At 36.1% G+C, this 22251-nt stretch overlaps 2 protein-coding genes across 5 annotated transcripts in view; one reads left to right on the top strand and one right to left on the bottom strand.

Moving 5' to 3' along the window:
- The window catches only part of PCID2 (PCI domain containing 2), a 74239-nt gene that overhangs the window by 14443 nt on the left and 37545 nt on the right, over window positions 1-22251 (top strand). For all 4 annotated transcript variants that reach the window (XM_056808266.1, XM_056808269.1, XM_056808267.1 and 1 more), the window contains exon 2: window positions 10444-10533. In XM_056808266.1, coding sequence (XP_056664244.1) covers window positions 10444-10533 — 90 coding nt within the window. The remainder of the gene's footprint in view (window positions 1-10443; window positions 10534-22251) is intronic.
- Window positions 3485-5275, bottom strand: LOC100022330 (mRNA cap guanine-N7 methyltransferase-like). The gene has a single exon (XM_056808265.1). The coding sequence runs from the start codon at window positions 5204-5206 to the stop codon at window positions 3764-3766; it is 1443 nt and encodes a 480-aa protein (XP_056664243.1). The 5' UTR covers window positions 5207-5275; the 3' UTR covers window positions 3485-3763.

The following is a 22251-nucleotide window of genomic DNA, read 5'->3' as shown; positions in this document are numbered from 1 at the left end:
CTCCCTTTTAGCAGAATATATTTACCTTCCCTATCCCATTTGATCAGGTCTATTTGTGCTTTGGCTTTGTCAGATATCATGATTGCAACTCCTGCCTTCTTTCTATCAGTTGAGGCCCAGAAGGTCTTACTCCAACCTTTAATTCTAACCTTGTGAGTGTCAACCCGTCTCATATGTGTTTCTTGAAGACAACATATGGTAGGGTTTGGGGTTCTAATCCAATCTGCTATTTGTCTACATTTTGTGACAAGGAAATCACTTTTAAAAGACTGATATATATTAATTTAAGGTCGCCAAGGAATTCAGCTATGTAATTCCTTAATGAAAACTCAAGTCAGCCGTCAACCTTTTATGGAGTTTTAATTACAAACAGGAGGAAGAAAGGAATTAGAGATAGAGAGATAGAGGGAGAGAGAAAGGGGAGAGAAGGGAATAGGGCTTAAATACCCCTTCTGTTTAGGCTGGGCCAAAAGGCCCAAGCCCTTAGATAGCTGGGGCAATGAAAGGAGATCTGTCCCTATTACTCACGTGACCAAAAATGGAGAAACAGTCTCCGGGGCCCCCACCTTCAGCTTCCTTCAGTGCAAGCTTCTCAGAGCACACCGCAACCACTCCAACAAACTCCTCCACCACCTCGAGTCTTCAGACCCCCCCTATCCTTCAGGAAACCATCCAAGTTCCCTCCCCTCAGTCCTCACATCTACCAATCACCTGTCCATCAATTTCCCTGTGCCAGTGGAGGCTCTAGCTTAACCCAGGACCGCCCAGAGGTCTCTGGCTTTGCATATGTCTGTTGAAGGTCATATTTTCAAATAATTAAATCTTTGATCCTTTGCTACAGCCCTTTCTAAATCCTGTTAACCTGAGTAGGGTAGAGATTGAAATAATTAAATTTTGATCTAGGCTGCAGCCCTTACTCAATCCTGTTAGGACTGAATAGGGTGGAGATTGATTCCAAGTATCTCTATTGTATCAATTCTAAAATCACTCATGACTCAAAGAAATTCCTGTTCTATGCTTAAGCATAGGTTGAAGTCCTTTCCTTTGTTCAGCAAAAGGTTTCTGTCCTAAAGTAATCTTAAGAAGGGAGGAGAAGGAACCTCTCATGCCAATGGGGTTCACATTCCAATAGTCAAGACCCACTATCAATAGGAAATTTTTCAAGTATGAAATTTCCTAATGGTGAAATTTCCAACATTTATAAGTCTAAGAAATTTTGAGGTTTACAATCCCCCCTGATGATCATTGGGAGACTAGTCTCCCCATTGATCATTTAACATAATCATTTTGTAGTTCTAAATTCACTTCTAACTAAAGATATACACAACATTCAATTTTCTAAGAGAAATTAGAATAGTGAGAGAGGAAATAGAAAAGAAAAGAAAGCAAAACCAATGTTTTGCTAGGCGCATTGACAGAAAGCCAAATTAGGGGCAGTCCCTTTTGGCATAAATGTGTACAGTTACAATAAATGTTCAATCAAAAGTTCAGTCCAATCAATCACATCCAAAGTTCATTCTTGATCTTCTTGATGAAGTGTAGGTTTTCGGCATCTTTCTACAACAGTTCATTCTCTGGATATAAAAATTTCAAGCTTCTTTCTTGAAGATCTTTTCTCAAACAGAATCAAAATCTTTGAATTTTTTTTATAAAAGTAAAATATTAAACAAAATTCTTGGATTTTTATAAAAATACAATCTCAAACAAAAAAAATTCAAAAATTCTTAGATTTTAAATTAAAATACAATCCCCCCTGAAGTAAGTATTAAAAAAAAATATCAAGTTTAGCTCAGAATGCAATGTTCAGTTATGGGGGTGTATGTGTCAATTATCAAAAGAATAGAAAAATAATCAAAAACATAAGAAAAATTCAAAATAGACCTTGTATAGGTCCAGTTTAAAGTAATTTCTATCCCACAAGTATGTAGGACAGAATGTAGTAATATTTCACTTAGCCATTTGTAGCCAAGACTACAGGAAGTTGCCATAATGTAAGAAGAAAAGAATTAGAATTCTATTTTGATGGGGAAATGTCATTCCCTTGTCTGATTTTTTTTCCTTCAGAGATATAGGGAGCCAGCATGATAGTCAAGCTTTGTACTTGTTTGAGTACTTTGAAAAGAGTGTAGATACAAGGAAGTCCTACGACTTAAACATAAGTTAAGCGTCGCAACCTCGAGTCTCACTTTAATATTTCTTGTGTGCTCTATTGGCACTATTCAGGTTTAGTCTGTGCTCCTTGTTTTTATCCCTTTTCCTGGAATCAGACACAAACATTAATCACAGTCCTATAATATTTTATCAATAAATGGCAGGTTCCCATAGTTTAAAGCTTTTAGGCATATATTGATATTATAGCAAGAGTATATATATTAACTTGTATTACTGCAGGGAAAAATAATATTAATATTAATTATGTGTACCTTCAGTACAAAAATGAGAAAAAAATCAAATATTCTGATCAAAAAATAAAAGAAAAGAAATAAGAAAAAATAAGAAAAAATCAGTAATTCAATATATTCTTGAAAAAAAAACAGCATCCATTTGTCTATGGATTATTATCTCCAATTCTTATGATAAGATAGAGTCACAATTCATATGATAGGATAGAGTCAATCAGTCTCAGCAGAAGATGCTTTCTTCACATGTGAGCAGTGAATCCAAGAGTCTCTTTCTCCAATCTTTATAGATGTTGGAGTAGTTAATAATATTTGGAATGGTCCTTCCCATGAAGGTTGAGTTGCTCCAGTTCGCTTGAAATTCTTGATATAAACTTTATCTCCTGGGTTCAGGTCATGCAGAGAAAAGTCTAATGGTCCAGCTTGTACTGCAGCTCCGGATTCATGAAGTTCACGTAGTTTGTGCTGTAACTCCTGTATATAGGAAGCAATAGTAATATCTCCCCCTAATAGCGATGTATAAGCCGGGGAGAAAGGCTTAGCCTGTATAGGCGGATGTCCAAAAAGCATCTCAAATGGTGAAATATGTAAGTCTCCTCTAGGCCTGCTTCTAAGATAAAATAGGGCCAGAGGGAGAATTTCAGGCCATTTTAAATGGGTCTCAGTGCATAATTTGCCAATCATAGTCTTAAGTTCTTTATTCATCTTTCCTACTATTTGGAGAGGAGAAAAAAAAACTGAAAAAGGTTAATTAACATCAACAAAATCAATAAAATCTAAGAAGAATCATCTTTATTATACTGGGAAGTTCCCTGGGCACCCTCCTGAAGGGCACCTCTCTGAGGATCATTAGCACCTCGAGTATTTTTTGGACGAGCTCCATTTCTCATATATTGTTGTTGTTCATTATCATTATAATATTCTTTAATTGGAACATTGTCATTAATTTCCCAATTCCTATTTCTATAATTCTGGTTTCTAAAGTTTTTATTTCTATATTCATTATAGTTATTTCCATAGTCATTATTATAATTTCTAGAATTCTGGTTTCTATAACCATTATCATCATTTCTATAGTTATTATTTCTAAAACTATTATTAAACTGTGTATTCCTTCCAAACATCTTAAGAAAGGTTCTACATTCCATCATATTGTGGCCCTTCTTCCCACAGAAGTGGCAAGTAATGGATTGATAATTGGATTTCTGGAGGATCCTACATGTGTGAAACTATTTTTTTTAAATAAAGAAGAGATAAACAAAGAAAAAAAGAGATAAAAACAAAGCTGCTAGTGCCTATTGAGAATCCTCCACTTCTGTATAAGGTAGAATAAACCACCTTTTTTGACTAAATCAGTTTTATGCTCAAGGTTGCTTTTCAAATGCAAAAACCAAGTAAATACTTGTAGCTTCCCATTCAGATTTACTTAAGGTTCCCAAAGGTAATCTAACTTGACTATTTTTCATATATTTTGCAGCATGTTCATAATCACCCACATTCCCCGAGGCAAGTTTGGCATTCTCATTTGCTGGATACGGCTCTAATCCCTGCATACGTTTTAGAAGCATTTTATTTTCAATGTTCTTAATCTTTTCTTCATAGAATTCCAAAAATGTCTTTTTGTACACTAACTTCATCTTATACTTCTTTGCCATTTCAATCAGCAAAGGAAAATAAACCAAAAATTCTGGAACATCCACAACACCCTCCAAGTTAAAATCATATTTGCATCCAAATAAAGGATATTCTCCCTTCTTCTGAAATCTTATGGTATAGATTTCATTTCCAAATGATTCTGTTTCTGAAGCTTCAAGGCGTTTTATGAGCTCAAAGCTATTTGGGGTAGTACCAATAAAATATCCTCCAGGACTAAGTTTCCCACAAGCATTTCTGAGCATCATATCAGCCTGTTCATAAGTCTCAAATGAGTAATGAAATACAAATTGACAACTGCAAATATCAAAGCAAATCTCTGGATCACGAAATTTATCAGTCAAAAGTTCCTTTGAGCTGTCAGCAGTTACAAATTCTGCACTGAAAATATACTCATGATCACGGCAGTGATTCTTCATTTCAGTATAACGCTGCTGACACTGCTGGATGGAAACATCAGCAATATCAGTACAAACTAATTTGCTAATTTTGCCCTTTTTCCACTTGAGTAAATCTCCACCTTTCCCGCATCCCAGATCCAATACAGTGATGTGACGTTTCTTTTTCTGTCGCACTTTTTCTAAAAATTCCCCAATGAGGACACTCTTTATCCAATTATTAAAATTTCGAAGATAAAAAATTCGACTCTGGCTTCGTTTCTCCAAGCCAACTTCCTGAAGCTCATTGTAGTAAGCAGCTACTGTTGCGCCATGTCCTTCTAAGGGTTTGCGTTTCACAGGAATATCTTCACCTTCCAATTTTCTCTTTCTTGAAGGAGTGCCACCTCCACAAGTAGAAGTATCATCTTTTGAAACATCATCAGTTTCTAACTTTCTCTTTCGTGAAATGCCCTCTTCATCCCCTGCTGCAGCTCTTTCCTCAAGAATAATTTCATTATCTACCTTTCTTGTTTTTGATGGAGTGCCTTCCCCACAACTTGCAGTCTCAACATCAGGATCATCCTGAAATTCCAGTTTTCTTTTTCTTGGTGTGACCTCCTGTACACTATTAGTGTCCTTTTCATCAGAAGATTCACTTTTTGAAATTGTTAAATTTTCATTAACAGTGACAGAGAGTTCTGTTTTGTAAACTACATCTGCCTCTTCATCTTCAAAGATCTTTTCACAATCTTCTGTTTTTGCAGAATTTTCCATTTTGCTCAAATATTTGAATTTAAACCTTTAGTTCACAAATTAAAGCTGAGTAAAGCTTTCCGCCATTCTGTTTGCGAAATAGTCTAAGGATTTCTAATGACACCAGGCCAGCAGCATCTCAGCTGCTTTCACCAGCTCCCTCCTCCATCTGAATGTTTCAGAATCAGTCTCCTCAGAATGAGTCTCTCCAATCTGAATGTTTCAGAATGATTTACCAGCTCTTCCCTGAGCTCTTATTTTTAAGGGCAAAATCTCCTATGTCACCTCCCCTAAGTCCTTACATCTACCAATCACAGTAGACGTTTTCCAAAGGACAGACCATTCTTAGTTCACACCTAAGAAGGTGTGAATTTTTGAGTAATTCACACCAGGAAAGCTCTGAGTAACCATTCTTAGTTCACACCTAAGAAGGTGTGAATTTTTGAGTAATTCACACCAGGAAAGCTCTGAGTAACCATTCTTAGTTCACACCTAAGAAGGTGTGAATTTTTGAGTAATTCACACCAGGAAAGCTCTGAGTAACCATTCTTAGTTCACACCTAAGACGGTGTGAATTTTTGAGTAATTCACACCAGGAAAGCTCTGAGTAAGTTTCCCAGTTCTTTGTTCCTTGTAAATTCACAAGTTGCTTAATAGGCATGGCTTAAGTATGGGTTTAAGTACTTTTCATTGTTCAGCAAAGAGTTTTTTCCCCTAAAGCAGGCTTAAGTATGGGTGGAGTAGAGGTCTTCCCATTTCTGATTCAGGTAGAGTTCTTACTTTCCAAATGGGGAGTAGTCCCAATAGGGAATTGTTCCAATGGAGAATTCCCCAATGGGGAATTTTTTTAACATTCATAAGTCTGAGAAATTTCAAGACTCACAAATATAATAGCTTTTCATGGTGGGATTCCTTTTTTTTTTTTGTTTGCTCATTCTTCCAGCCTATTTTCTGACTTCATACTTGATATTATCTGCACTGACTACTTCGAGAGGAAGGTCTAGGATGGTCCTGCTATCACTTTCTTGGGGTATTGAGTGTTGTGTTATTCCAGGATTTCAGGGACAACTTGGTTCTTCCAAAGTTATTTGATCCAAGAAAAGATTGACTGCTTTGTGGTCTGCAAATTCCTGATCTGGGTTTGGGTTTTAGCAACAATACACTCCTTCTAGAGTTGGCTACTTTATATCAGCCAGCCTGGAAGCTGGTTCAGGGGAAACAGAATTGTAGACTCTCCTTTTGATCTGGGATTCCTGTCCTGGTTATGCTTTATAGATTTCAGCCTGGGCAAGAAGCTGGAATTGATAGCTCTGCTCTATTCCTGGTATCTGAGCCACACAACTGCTTCCTATTTCTAAACTCGACCTTTCCCTCTCCATACATAGCCTAAGGTCTATAACCTCTGTCTACCAAAGCGTGCCATTTAGGGTTTAGTCTGCTCTGGATCAGTGACCTGGAAGTGGATAGTGGGCTTCAAAGCCATCTGATGGCATCCATCCAGGACTTCCTCTTGTATTTGAGCATTGCCTGGGTGTTGGAGTGCTCCATGCCAGACTCACTTCTCAATGTCTGCAGACATCTCTGCTTCTCTTTAGTTAACCTGGACTGGAAGAATGACTGCCGTCTGAGATAATTTAACTTTACTCTGTCTATATCTTGTTTGTACAGAGTTGTAGTGAGCTACACAAGTGAGGGAGTGTTTTTTTTGCCTTTCTTTGTAGCACCATCACTTAGCATAGTGCCTGGCTCATAACAGGTACTTAAAATGTTTGTTGACTTGATGATTATAGTGGTTTTATCTCTAAATAATTGTGTGCTCTTAGTAGTTAGAGTGGGCAATAAGTAACTCCAGATTACCATAAGAACTTAATTGAGAATGTGGCTTTAAAAAAATTAATATTTATTCAGCCAACAAAAAAAAAGAAACCTTATAACAATATACATACATAGTCAAGCAATACAAATTCCCACATTACACATTAGTCATCTAAGAAAAATATATGAGTTCATCATTTGTCTTGAAGTATTTTATCATGAGTCCTCTAGTCATTGCGTTGTTCAGAGTTTGTCTTTCAGTTGTCTGACTTTCCAATGTTATTATTGTGTAATTTGTTCTTCTGATTCTGCTTATTTCATTCTGCATCAGTTCAAAAAAGTTTCCAGGATATTCTGAAACTTTTACCTTTATCATTTTTTAAACATTATTTTATTTGGTCATTTCCAAACATTATTCATTGGAAACAAAGATCATTTTCTTCCCCCCCCCCCCCCACCACCTCTCTCATAGCTGACACATGATTCCACTGGGTATCACATGTGTCCTTGATTCGAACCCATTTCCATGTTGTTGGTATTTGCATTAGAGTGTTCATTTAGAGTCTCCTCAGTCATATCCCCTCAAGCCCTGTAGTCAAGCAGTTGCTTTTCCTCGGTGTTTTTACTCCCATAGTTTATCCTCTGCTTGTGGGTATTATTTTTTAGATCCCTGCAGATTGTTCAGGGACATTGCATTGACACTAATGGAGAAGTCCATCACCTTCGATTGTACCTCAATGTATCAGTCTTTGTGTACAAATTTTTCCTGGTTCTGCTCCTTTCGCTCTGCATCACTTCCTGGAGGTTGTTCCAGTCTCCATGGAATTCCTCCACTTTATTATTCCTTTTAGCACAATAGTATTCCATCACCAACATATACCACAATTTGTTCAGCCATTCTCCAATTGAAGGGCATCCCCTCATTTTCCAATTTTTGGCCACCACAAAGAGCGCAGCTATGAATATTTTTGTACAAGTCTTTTTGTCCATTATCTCTTTGGGGTACAGACCCAGCAGTGCTATGGCTGGATCAAAGGGCAGACATTCTTTTATCGCCCTTTGTGCATAGTTCCAAATTGCCCTCCAGAATGGTTGGATCAATTCACAACTCCACCTGACTTTGTCCTGACTTTGCCACATCCCCTCTAGCATTCATTACTTTCCTTTGCTGTCATGTTGGCCAATCTGCTAAGTGTGAGGTGATACCTCAGAGTTGTTTTGATTTGCATCTTTTTGATTATAAGAGATGTAGAGCACTTTTTCATGTGCTTATTAATAGTTTTGATTTCTTTGGTGAAAAACTGCCTGTTCATGTCCCATATCCATTTATCAATTGGAGAATGGCTTGATTTTTTGTACAATAGATTTAGCTCTTTATAAATTTGAGTAATTAAACCTTTGTCAGAGGTTTTTATGAAGATTGTTTCCCTTCTGATTTTAGTTACATTGGTTTTGTTTGTACAAAAACTATTTAATTTGCTGTAGTCAAAATTATTTATTTTACATTTTGTGACTGTTTCTAAGTCTTGCTTGGTTTTAAAGTCTTTCCCTTCCCAAAGGTCTGACATGTATGCTATTCTGTGTTCACTTAATTTACTTATAGTTTCCTTCTTTATGTTCAAGTCATTCACCCATTCTGAATTTATCTTGTTGTAGGGTGGGAGGTGTTGATCCAAACCTAATCTCTCCCACACTGTCTTCCAATTTTACCAGCAGTTTTTATCAAATAATGGATTTTTGTCCCAAAAGCTGGAGTCTTTGAGTTTATCATAGACTGTCTTGCTGAGATCATTTACGCCAAGCGTATTCCACTGATCCTCCTTTCTGTCTCTTAGCCAGTACCAAATTGTTTTGATAACCACCGCTTTATAGTATGTATAGTTTGAGATCTGGGACTGCAAGACCCCCTTCCTTTGTTTTTTTCTCATGATTTCCCTGGATATCCTTGATCCTTTGTTCTTCCAAATGAACTTAGTTATGTTTTTTTCTAATTCAGTAAAAAAGTTTTTTGGTAGTTCAATGGGTATGGCACTAAATAAGTAAATTAATTTGGGCAGGATTGTCATTTTTATTATGTTAGCTCATCCTACATATGAGCAATCAATGTTTTTCCAATTGTTTAGATCTGGTTTTAATTGTGTGGAGAGTGTTTTGTAGTTGTGTTCATTTAGTTCCTGTGTTTGTCTCAGCAGGTAGATTCCTAATTATTTTATATTGTCTCGGGTGATATTAAATGATATTTCTCTTTCTAATTCTTGCTGCTGAAATGGGTTAGAGATATATAGAAATGCTGATGACTTATGCGGGTTTATTTTGTATCCTGCAGCTTTGCTAAAGTTGTTGGTTATTTCCACTAGCTTTTTAGTTGAATCTCTAGGATTCTTTAAGTAAACCGTCATATCATCCGCAAAGAGTGATAACTTGGTCTCCTCATTGCCAATTTTAATACCTTCAATTTCTTTTTCTTCTCTAATTGCTACTGCTAGTGTTTCTAGTACAATGTTAAATAGTAGAGGGGTGATAATGGGCATCCTTGTTTGACTCCTGATGTTATTGGGAAGGCTTCTAGTTTATCCCCATTGCAGATGATGTTAGCTGATGGTTTTAGATATATACTGTTTATTATTTTTAGGAAAGGCCCTTCTATTCCTATACTTTCTAGTGTTTTTAATAGGAATGGGTGTTGTATTTTACCAAAGCCTTTTTCTGCATCTATTGAGATAATCATGTGATTTTTGTCAGTTACCTTTATCATTTTTAATAGAGTAGTATTTTGTCACAGGAATGGAGATAAATCGGGTTGGACTGACATTCAAAGCCTTCTGCACTTTGAGATCATCCTATGTTTCCAGCCTTGTTTCATACAGTTCTTTTCCATATTCCCTGGATTCTAGTCAATTTGTACTAATACCCCTGAATATGCTCTGTGATCTCTTGCCTTTGTTATTATTCCCTCTACTTGGACTCCTTTCCTTCTCATTGTCTTTGGATCTTTATTCATCCTTCAAAACACAACAAAAAATCGATATCTCTCATGAAGCCTGCCTCTCACCCCACCGTTATTCCTCTGTGAACTTTAAACAGTATTTTGTTTTCTGATGTACTTATTTTCATAGTTCTCAGATATACTTGCTATGTAATGTTATCTATAATTATAATTAACTCTGTGCCTTATCCCACTGCTAGACTATTAGTTTCATGAGGGAAAGTAAAATGTCTTGTCTTTTTTAGCATGCCCTGTATATGGAGTAGCTGTTGAATAAATATTTATTGAATAAATGAATGAGTTTTAAAGTATGTAATTCTTGCTATGAAAATTATTTGAATGTCAATTAGGGATGTAAGTCTGAAATAAAAATAACTTGCAGATATACAATACCAATTTGTTTTAGTGTAGAATATGATTCTTGTTTAATTCATGTTTTTTCCTTTGATTTATATAGGTGTATGAAGCAATTGATACCAGAGATGGATTATCTTGTGCAGAGTTGGTATCTTTTAAGCATCCTCATGTTGCAAATCCCCGGCTTCAGGTAGGTGAAGGGCTTCTACTAAAGTATGTTTAGAGAAAAATATATAATATAGCTATTAACTTAAAGTGAAGTTTAGAGTTTGAATAAAAGCAAAAGTGTTAAGACTCAGATGTGGCAAAATCAAAAGTTCTTTGACTTTTTTTTTTAGTCATTGTTTTCAGTGATCATTTAGTCTCACCTCTTTATTTTATAGATGAGAGAGGTTAAGTAGCATGGCTAGTATCACGAAGTTAAATCATTTAACTAGTATATTCAAAGTCCTGTTTCCTGACTTGAAATTCAGTGCCTTTTCCATTGTACTGGGTTATCTTTCTGGCTTCTCAACCCTAAATATCTCTAAATTTATAAATGTGTGAATATAAATTTAATTTTTCAAAAATCCTTATTCCTCAGTTTTTTCAATAAAACAAATATAAAAGAGTTGACTATAAATTGAATTCAACCTTTCAAAAATAGCCCCCATTTCCACAATTCTATCCATTTGTATGATTGGGGGGGAAGGAGAAAAAAATCTTTAAAAAAAATCCTTCATTAGGAAGGGGTTAAGATGGTGTGGCCTTAAATGAGGCAATGTGAAAAGCACTTTTCTAGGAGTCGGAGCACCTCGGTTTTGAATCCTGGTCTGATTTTAAGCTCAACTAACACATTTTGCACTGGTTCCTCAATTGTCATATTCAGAAATGGAAATGCTTGTCATACACACATCAAATAAATATTATTTTGTCACATGATGGATATGAAAAATATAAAGTAGTGTACATAGGAGTAGTTAACAAGTGGAATTATGCCTTGGAATTGTAGTCTTCATCTTATAGTTAATGTTTATTTTGTAGGACTTTTAGTACTCTGAAGTATTTTCTCACCTTTGGTATCTCCCCATGTCCTTTATACATCTCGCCTCCTTTCTTGACTTTCAGAATAGCTTGCATAGGGGTAATCTGGAATCACCCACAAATTTGCTTTTCAACACTCAATCCCTTTTCTTCATTATGCCTGAATATTACAGCATCTAGACCCCTGCTTGATGTCATTTTACCAGTAGATTCTGCCATCCAATACAGGCCATCCTACACAGTGTAAGCCAGAGTTTTTTCAGGTCATGGAAAATAAATGAATGCTATATTTTGTTGGTTGAGGATGCTGTCAAAAGTGTTATTTCATTAAAAGGGGAGGGTTCTTCATAGCTTCCTGAAACATGGGATTAAGATATTGAAAAGTATTTAAATACTTCAAGGTATTGAAAAGACAACTTAAAATATTTCCTTACTTCAGGTTCAGCCTGAATTTTTTCTTGTTTCCTGGGCTTCATGCCAGGATGGATTGGTTACTTGGGTGGTTGACATCTTCCTGAAAGTTAGCTAGAAATTACATCTCTTTAATATTCTGTTCAGGGTGTGACTTCATCTTGGACTTACCCATAGTTAAACAAACAATTCTTATCAGGAGCCACAGTTGCTCTTTTCTGAGTCTGTGCCATTTCCTTCATCTCTAGATCAGTCCCTTCCACTCCTTCCCTACCTATGATGGAATTTAGTAATATTTTTTAAAGAAAAATTCACATTATAAACTCTTAATAGTATAATGCTATACTGAATTGCAAGCTCTCTCTGAGTCCTTTCCTCTTTCTTTTAGATTTATAATAAAGGTGTAAAAAGAGCAATATGGTATAGGAAGAGAGATTTAAATTAATATGAGTTCTTTTAATACATTGAGGAAGTAGTTTTTCTAATTGCTTTTCTTCTCTTCCTTATAACATTGCTCCTTTCACCTTTGTTATAGTGTATGATTTCTTTTTATTTGGGGAATCATCCCTATTCCATTATCTACCTCACTGTCATTCTTATCCTTGCACAAGAATATTCTGTGTCTGAGTATTATTTTTATTTTTTTGCCATTTTACTACTAAACTAGCACAGAGAAGTTCAGGGACTTGTCCTTATTAAACATCTAGGAAGCAGAAGAAACAGTATTTGACTTTAGGTTCCCTGGGTTAAGAGTAGCCTTTCCGCTCTCTATTATTCCTGTTTCCCAAGTGATTTTATTTTAAAATCTGAATGACTCAGCTGGAAATTAACTTGCTCTATGACGTTAAAGAAAATGAAGTCAAATTTGAACCTGTCAATTCAAAATCTTAGTTTTTATATATAGTTTCAACTTTTAAAATATCTGTAGGCACTGCCAGTTCAAATAAATTATTAGCAGCATAAATATGTTTTTTGTTCCTCTCAATGGTAAATTAACCTTAATGTCTGAAACATGAGATTAAAATAATAGCATAGGTATGGATTAAGGTATATTAGTTTTTAAAAAAATGTTAAATAAATTAATATCTCATACTTGATTAAGTGAAATAAATACTTTATAATCCATTTTTTACTATTTTCTAGCTTCAAGTTTCTTGTTGTTTTGAAAATGTTCAGGAAATATAGAGAGAGCTGAGTCAAATTTATAAGAATACAAATCATTCCATAATGGATAAGTGACCAAAGGATATGAATAGATAGTTTTCAATGAAGAAATTAAGGCTACATATAATAATCACATGAGAAAATGCTCTAAATTGCTTTTTATTAGAGAAATGCAATTTAAAACAATTCTGACATACTACCTTATACCTGTTAGATTTGCTAATATGACAGAAAAGGAAAATAATAAATGCTGGAATAGATGTGGGAAAATTGGGGCACTGATGCACTGGTGGTGGAATTGTGAACTCATCCAATCATTCTGGAGAGCAATTTGGAACTATCCCCAAAGGAATATAGCAGCTCTTTTTGTGGTAGCAAAGAATTGAAAACTGAGGGGATGTCCATCAGTTAGGGAATGACTGAACAAATTATGTCATATGATTGTCATGGAGTACTATTGTGCTATAAGAAATGATGAGAAGGATAATTTTAGAAAAACTTGGGAAGATCTAAATGAATTGATGCAAAGTGAAGTGAGTACAGGAGAACATTTTACAGAGTAACAGCACTATTGTATGATGGACATTTAAGAATGATTTAGCTATTCTTAGCAATCCCAAGATCCAAGAAAATCCTCATGGACTCATGATGAAAAATGCTATTTATCTCCAGAGAAAGAATTGATGGGAGTCTGAATGCAGACTGATAATTACTATATTTCCTTTGCTTTTGTTCACGTTCTCTTTCACAAAAAGACTTAATATGCTATTATGCATATTACATTTATATCAGATCACTCATTCTCTCAGGGAGGGAGGAGGGACAGAGGGTAAGAATTTGGCTCAAACTTTTTTTTAAATGAAAGTTAAAAATTGTTTTATGTAATTGAGGGAAAAATTTATTTTTAATTTTTGAAAAAGAAAATGTTATGGGACTTTTGCAATATCAACATTAGGATTCTTAAGTGGTTTTCCACTTTGTTGCAAATTTATCCTTATACATTTTCATTTTAGTTTGTAGTATTATATATCACGTATTTAGCATTTTTGTATCCTTTGCTATAAAAATTTAAATAATTTCCCACTTAGTATATATAGTATTGTTTATTTCACATAAGAGCAGTACTTTCTCTTTCACAAAGCCCTACTTTGATGATTCACTATAGTGTGGAAATGATCTTGGTTTCTTGAAGACTGTTCCAGCAGAATATAAAGTCTGAGAGGTTCTGCCCCATGTTGACAAAACATTGCAATCTCTTCTGGCAACAAACTTTGCTTTCCAAGAACTAGCCTATTTAAGTTTATAGAATATACAGGTTCATGATAGGTAGACTGACCAATTGGTGATCTGTTACTTGGCCACAACAGCTAATGAAATCCCCTTTCTGTTTCTGCAGTGAAGGTAGGAGTGTGACACAATGGCGAGAAAACACTAGTACAGCTGTTAGTATTTTAAATGTGAGATCAGTGGGTGGACATTCTTACTGGAGGAACTGAATCTTATTAATCTGGACATTTTTGGTATATGTAAAAGAAGACAGAAAGAAGTTGCCCCTAAATGGAAGAATGACTCACAGGAACTGGTTTTTATTGTACATCCAAAGGGAATAAGCAGCTTTTCATGGAAAATTTGGTCATTTTGTATTGTGGTGTTTATACTATTTTTGCAAAAAAAAAAATACCATATGCAGAGGATAAAGAAATAGAAAAGTTCTGTGAAGAACTCAATTCCCCTTCTCCCCCCCCCCCCCATTAAATGATCAGATGTTATAATTCTTCAGTGTAAAGATAAAGTATGTTTTAGGAGAAAGAAAGGGGAGACCATAGACTTGAACACTACACGGAAACTTTACACTTTATGAATACTTAAAAAAAAAAATAACCAGAAGGCTCTTGACCTTCTGCACCAAATAAAATCATAAAAAGGAAATTAATTCTATTTTAACAAATATTTTAACAAAACTTGTTAACTCTTGTAAAAGTCATTCTTGCATTAGCTATTCATTTATATTCAGACACTTGATTTGTTAGATTCATAATGATTAACATTCTTATAAATCTAGAAGAGTAAAAATGAGGAAAAGTCTGGTTAAAACAACTCCAACTTCATTTATTTAAAAAATTACAGAAGTCACAATGATTCAATACTGACTGAATTCTAATCAGTATTAAACAATTGCCATAACAAGGAGACCAAAAGAACTTAAAATTTGCCTTAGTCAGCAAATGCTTAACAAGGGGAGTGATATGAAGTGTCATAAGGACAACACTGGTTTAGAATGTATAAATTCATTTGTAAAATCTTACATTGAAGAACAATAGGAGACAATCTACTTAGAGGTCAGTCAAAGAAAACTGTAGGGGGAAAATTAATTTTTTAAAATTTGACCAACTAAAGAAAATCATCCTATGGACATTTGAGGATGAAGCCAGAAAAAGGGGGAAAAAAACCATAGTAAATTATGGGAGAGATCTGCAAATATTTATAAAATTCTTACTGCCAAGCATAATAGAACAATCACATTTGAACTGTCATAATTGAGGATAAGCTTTTGAAGGAAGTTGAATTGGCACTAAAGAAAACAAAGATAAAAAAACAGGTAGCTTAGACTGAATTTGAAGGTGTTAAATCAATTCTCAGACTCTTTGAAGGAGGAATTAACAAAAACATTGAGAACGTTTTAGACTTTACTACTACTAGAAAAAAATCCCTAACAATATCTTGACCAATTTACCTAGTTTCCTATGCAAATAAAATTTTTATGAGAATAATCTGTTTATATTGTGAGGGAATCTTTGATGAGATTATTAGAAGGGAAATATATGGGCTTTTGTAAGTAATATTTCACAACAGATCTTTAAATGGCACAATTGACTGAAAAACAGAGAATGTAAGTTTGCTCCACTTATTTATTGACTATTTCAAAGGGCTTCTTTAATGACTATTTAAGGGGAAAAGCTTGAATTGGTAAAATACTGCCTTTAAATGCTCTTCTTCAATGGGGTATCTCTCATACATAAGTAAAAATTAATTTATTTTTTAACAGATGAAATAGCAGAGGTAAATCTCATCCAGCTCATGTTTGCCATAGTTATTCAACAGTGTCATAGAAGTGGTCCCAGTGCAGAATTCAAGATGAGGATCAGTTTCCAATGGGTCACAGGGACCTATATAGATGCTCTTTTTTGCAGATGATATTTTGCTAGAGAAAGCCTTAGACATTGCATATTGATTTCCTAGATGAAATTCATGTTTATGTAAAAGATTATGACTTGATCATCCACGCAACAAAAGCTAGGTGGATAAAGAAATGCCTATTGTCCAGACTGTGATATTCAGTTGAATGGACAACATGTAGAGATCATCTGTCTATATATAGACAGACATATAGACAGATGGATACTGGAAAATGGATGGTGATTGGGCCTAGAATTTAATAAGAGGAGTAGAAAAGGGCTGTATTGCCTTTGATAAATTGTATTTTTTAATAGCCTTGATCTTCCTGAAACTTTTTTTTAATTTGGCATCTTTTCATTTTTACATTTTCCCAATGAAAAAGGGATGGCTCTAGAGCAGTGATGGTGAACCTTTCAGAGACTGTGTGTTGTGCCCTTCCCTGTCTGCATGCCCTGCCCCCCTGCCCCCTGAAGTACAGCCCCCCTCTCCCCCAGATAGGGGAGGGAGAGAGGGAGGGGAGTGACCTGAGGGCTGCTGGGCAGAGGGGAAGGGAGAAGCTCTGCCCAAGTTCCTCTGCTTTTCTAGTAACTAACTCTGGTAGGCGATAGACACAGAGTGCCCACAGAGAGGTCTCTACATGCCATTGGTTTGCCATCACAGCTCTAGTCATCTCTTATAACAAAGAATACAATGAAAAGAAAAAACAATTTAGCAAAACTAATAACCAATATTGGGGGGGGGGAATCTATATTTCTACAGTATTCCACACTCATAGTCCTCAAACCTCTCCAAAAAAGAGAACAAGTTGCCTTCTTAGATCTTTTGTGGGCCAAGTTTGGTCATTATAATTTCACAACATTGTTTTTTTAATATTGTTTTTGTTATTTCTGCCTACATATTCCCCCTCCTTTGTGTGTGTGTGTGTGTGTGTGTGTGTACACATATATGTGCACACATACATATTCTGGTTCTACTTCTTTTTATATCAATTCATATGACTTTTCCCATGCATCTCCATATTCATCATATGTGTAATTCATTAGAGAATTTATATTATGTACCACAACATGTTAAGTTTTTCCCAGATGATTAGAGGTCCATCTTTTAATATCAATATTCTTGTTTGGCTGTGAATCATGGAATACTACAATCCCCAAAGAATTGAAGTTGAGAATAAGCCACAGGGCAATGGAAAGGCATATGGTGGGTTTGAACAGCTGCAATATATTTTAAACATGGAATAAGGCAGAAGTGGTATAAAGGATGTCATTAAAGAAATGTACAATTGAAAACCATGGGGTGGTTACAAGATGGAAGAGAATTAAACAACAGACAACCCACATAACCCATTGGTATCTTTGTGATCTCAAGAGAAATCAAAGGCCCCAGCATGTTGGTTAGACCCTCAGTCATGTATTTCATGGGCAGTGGATACCCCTAGAGCCATTTGAGTGTAACACTGTCCTTTCCAAAAGTAAATTAACACCAAGTAAGATAAGTTGGATTCAGTTGAAATGTACATGACTTTTCATACTCTGCTTCTGAAACCGTAGCCTGCTTCTGAAACCAAATTTTTTTTCTTTTCTTTCCTTCCCTCCTTCCCTCCTTCCCTCCCTTCCTTCCTTCCTTCCTTCCTTCCTTCCTTCCTTCCTTCCTTCCTTCCTTCCTTCCTTCCTTCCTTCCTTCCTTCCTTCCTTCCTTCCTTCCTTCCTTCCTTCCTTCCTTCCTTCCTTCCTTCCTTCCTTCCTTCCTTCCTTCCTTCCTTCCTTCCTTCCTTCCTTCCTTCCTTCCTTCCTTCCTTCCTTCTCCCTCTCTCCTCTCTCCCTCCCTCCCTCTTTCCCTCCCTCCCTCCCTCCCTCCCTCCGTCCCTTACCTTTTGTCTTGGAGTCAATACTGTGTATTGGCTCCAAGGCAGAAGAGTGGTAAGGACTAGGCAATGGGGGTCAAGTGACTTGCCCAGGGTCACACAGCTGGGAAGTGTCTGAGGCAGATTTGAACCCAGGACCTCCCCTCTCTAGGCCTGATTCTCAATCCACTGAGCTACCCAGCTGCCCCCCAAACTTTTTTCTTAAGATACTCAAATAGGTCCATTATTTCATCAAATTGCATGTTCTCTCTAATGATGCAATTTGTTTTGAGTAACACTGAACATTTTGGGGCTTCTTTAATTTCTCTTGACATTATGAGGATTCCAGTTAAGCAGAGGCTCTCTGTCATTCGTCTCTTTCACATCCTGCCAGTTCATTTTCTTTTTTGATTATATATGTCTATTGATAAAGCCTTACTTTCTTTTTTGAAGGTGCTTATTTGGTATTGCAGCCTGATCTTGCTAATTATATTGCCTTCTAAGGGATTCTCATTTTTAACTGATCTAAAATTGCAAGACTTGTGGCCAAAGGACATTAGAATCAAACTAATTTAAATGAATTGCTGTTTTAGGGATAGGCTGAGATTTTTAAGAGAAATTTTACAGTTTTCCAAAGGCAATATAGTATGGTCTTCTCCCTTTGTTGAATTCCAGGCCCAACTCAAGGTCCATGGGTAGGCCTGTTTTGTCACTCTGAGTAGTGTGATATGGAAATCACTTTAAAAGACTGATATATATTAATTTAAGGTCACCAAGGAATTCAGCTATGTAATTCCTAAATGAAAACTCAAGTCAGCAGTCAACCTTTTTATGGTGTTTTAATTACAAACAGGAGGAAGAAAAGTATTAGAAGAGAGAGAGAGAGAGAGAGAGAGAGAGAGAGAGAGAGAGAGAGAGAGAGAGAGAGAGAGGAGAGAGAGAGAGAGAGAGAGGAGAGAGAGAGAGAGAGAGAGAGAGAGAGAGAGAGAGAGAGAGAGAGAGAGAGAGAAATAGGGCTTAAAATACCCACTCTGGTTAGGCTGAGCCAAAGGCCCAAGGCCCTGGATAGCCAAGGCAAAAAAAAGAGATCAATCCCTATCACTCACGTGACCAAAATGGAGAAACAGTCTGTGGGCTCCTCCACCCCAAGCACCAGGCTCCAACAACCTTCTTCCCTCCACACAGGAAGTCCTCAGAACTCCTGAGCTGTCCTCTACCTCACTTCCTGTCTCTCACATGTGCCAATGGTGGCTCTAGCTTGACCTAGGACCACCCAGAGGTCTGTCCTTTTTGCACATGTCTGTTGAAGGCCATATTCTCAAATAATTAAATCTTGAGTTTTGCTGCAGCCCTTCCTGATCTTGTTACCCTGAGTAGGGTGGAGATTGTAGTTTCCAAGACCTGATTCTGTCATTCCAAGTATCCATTGTTATTGATCAGGAAATAGCCAAATCCCATCCTCTAAAGAATGGTTTGAACAGGGTTGAGTAGTTTTGAAATTCACAGTAGTTGTAGTTCTTGTCTAGGAAGCTCAGTATTATTGCAGGGCTAGATCCAGTTAGCACAATGTTGTCTGCAAACAAGATCATTTGGTAGAATTCATCATCTGTGGATTACATCCTTGATTTAGATTATGTTGAATCTCCAACACGGAAGCAGTAAAACACTGTTGGTGGAGTTCTGAATTACTCCAACCATTACAGCCTTAGGGCTGTAGAACTGTGCATAGCCCTTTGACCCAACAATATGATCAATATGATTACTTTGTCTGTTTCCCAAAGTGACTAAAGAAAAAGAAAAAGGACCCTCATATACAAAAAATACTTGTTGCAGTTCTTTTTGTGGTTACAAATAATTGGAAATTGAGGGGATGCCCATAATTTGGGGGAATAGCTGAACAGGTTGTGATAGATGAGTATTACTTTTTAAAACTCTTTCCTTCGATTTTAGAATTGATACTAAATATCCATTCCCTGGCAGTTGGGGTTAAGTGACTTGCCTAAGATCACACAGTTAGAATGTACCTGTGGTCAGATTTGAATCAGGGACCTCCAATCTCTAGGCCTGGCTCTCCATCTCCTGAGCCACCTAGCTGCCTATCCCATTTTTTTGAATTACATGTAAAACCAAATTTTTAACATTTGTCTTTTAAAGTTTTGATTTCCAAATTATCTTCCTCTCTCCCACACCTCCTCCCCCATTGAGAAAGCAAGGAGTTTGATATAGATTTTACATGTGCAGTTATGTAAAAACATTTCCATTTTAAGCATGTAGTATATAATGTTGGAATACTATTGAGAGGAATAGTTTTAGAAAAACATGGAAAGAGATGCAAAGTGAAGGGAGCAGAATTAGGAACTTTGTACAGAGTAACAGCAATATTGTAATGATGACCAACTGGGAGAGACTTAGCTACTCAGCTACTCTCATGAAGACAATAATTCCCAACAGTTCCAAAGGACTCTTGATGAAAAATGCTATCCAGTGGGCAGCTAGGTGGCTGGATTGAGGGCCAGACATAGAGACGGGAAGTCCTGGGTCACTTAACCCTCATTGGTAGCCCGCATGCTCTTCTGCCTTGAAACTGATGCACAGTATTAATTCTAAGTCAATGTAAATGTTTAAAAAAAAATGCTATGCATCTCCAAAGAGAGGACTGATGAAGTCAGCCTGTAGATTGAAGTATAATTTTTTTACTTTAAAGAAAGTGATGAACACATTTGGTGTATATCTCCCTCTTTTGTGCCTCTTTTGATATTAATGAGAAGATGAATGTTAAATAAAGTTATCTCTGTTATATCTTTCTAAGAGCTTTTTATCATTTTGATTTTTGCATGAGATACACACCTTGTTGGAAGAGAACCTTTAAGGCATATTTTGCTTTATCAAATTCAGATGCTTTTTTTATAGTGAGCAAATAAGTAAGTTCAGTGGAATCTCAAAATATCAAACTGTATGATGGTATGAGTATGGTCTGTTTTGTAATATTGCTTGCAAAAGTTTGCTGTGTATGTGTAGATTATTTTCATAATCTGGTAGTTGATGTTCACAGTCTGCTTTTGTATTAATGATATTATTTTTGATTGATGAACTGTAATTTTTTTATGATTTGAAAATTTTTATTTAATTAATTAGTTTAGAATATTTTTCCATGGTTACAAATTCAAGCTCTTTCCCTCCTCTCTTCCCACCCTCCTCCTGTAGCCAACTAGCAATTAATTCCACTGGGTTTTACTTGTGCCATTGATCAAGACCTATTTCCATATTATTAATATTTGCATTAGGGTGATCATTTAGAGTCTACATTCCCAATCATAATCCCATTGACCCATGTGATCAAGCACTTGTTTTTCTTTTATGTTTTTACTTCCACATTTCTTTTCTCTGGATGAGGATAGCATTCTTTCTCAAAAATCCTTCAGAATTGTCCTGGGTCATTGCATTGCTGCTAGTAGAGAAGTCCATTACATTCGATTGTACCACAGTGTTTCAGTCTCTGTACAATGTTCTCCTGGTTCTGCTCCTTTCACTCTGCATCAGTTCCTGGAGGTCATTCCTGAACTGTGGCATTTTTTCCATGTCTTTGATATATTTCCCTTATTCATCTAAATACTTTGTAGAATATATAACACTTTAATATTTAATTAGTATGAGTATTCTCTGAACTAACACAGTTGAAGTGGTTTCTATATAGTAGTGTCAAAAAAACCCAACTCGTTACTTAATATTCAACCTCTTGGTATTAAACTTTTTGCATTTACATAGGTAAGTTCTGAAAGAGTAGACATAAGTCTGGTCATTCTCCTGATCTTGCCACCACCCTCAAATATAACACCTCTACGTTCAAGAATTCTGAAATCTATTATCTTTTTACCTCTCCAGAAGAGCCACACTCGCCTTCTCTCCATCTTGACACCTTGGTGAACTAATTCAGCTTCACACAGAGCTCTCCTCCTGAATCCTGGCCCCCTTATATCACCCATTACTATACCCAGTTGAGCCTCAGCCTTGGATCATTTCCACCATCTGCTGCCTTTTCTTATATATATATATTTATATATATATATATATATGCTGCTGAGTGAAAGAAGAGAAAATCACAAAGCCATTCTGACTAGTTCCACTACAAATTTATGTTATCCAAACTTAATTGGACCCTCACTACTGCTAGGCAATACTACTATAATCCCCACATCAACTCACAACAGGGGCTCTTCTATACCTTTTCATCCCTCCATAAACATCCTGTGGCTGGTCCCCCTTGCCCTCAGCTGAGAACCTTGCCTC

Source organism: Monodelphis domestica, chromosome 8, assembly GCF_027887165.1.
Source record: "Monodelphis domestica isolate mMonDom1 chromosome 8, mMonDom1.pri, whole genome shotgun sequence".
NCBI classification, from domain to species: domain Eukaryota; kingdom Metazoa; phylum Chordata; class Mammalia; order Didelphimorphia; family Didelphidae; genus Monodelphis; species Monodelphis domestica.
The sequence above is the reverse complement of the archived record's forward strand: the minus strand, read 5'-3'. Positions and strand labels throughout refer to the sequence as shown.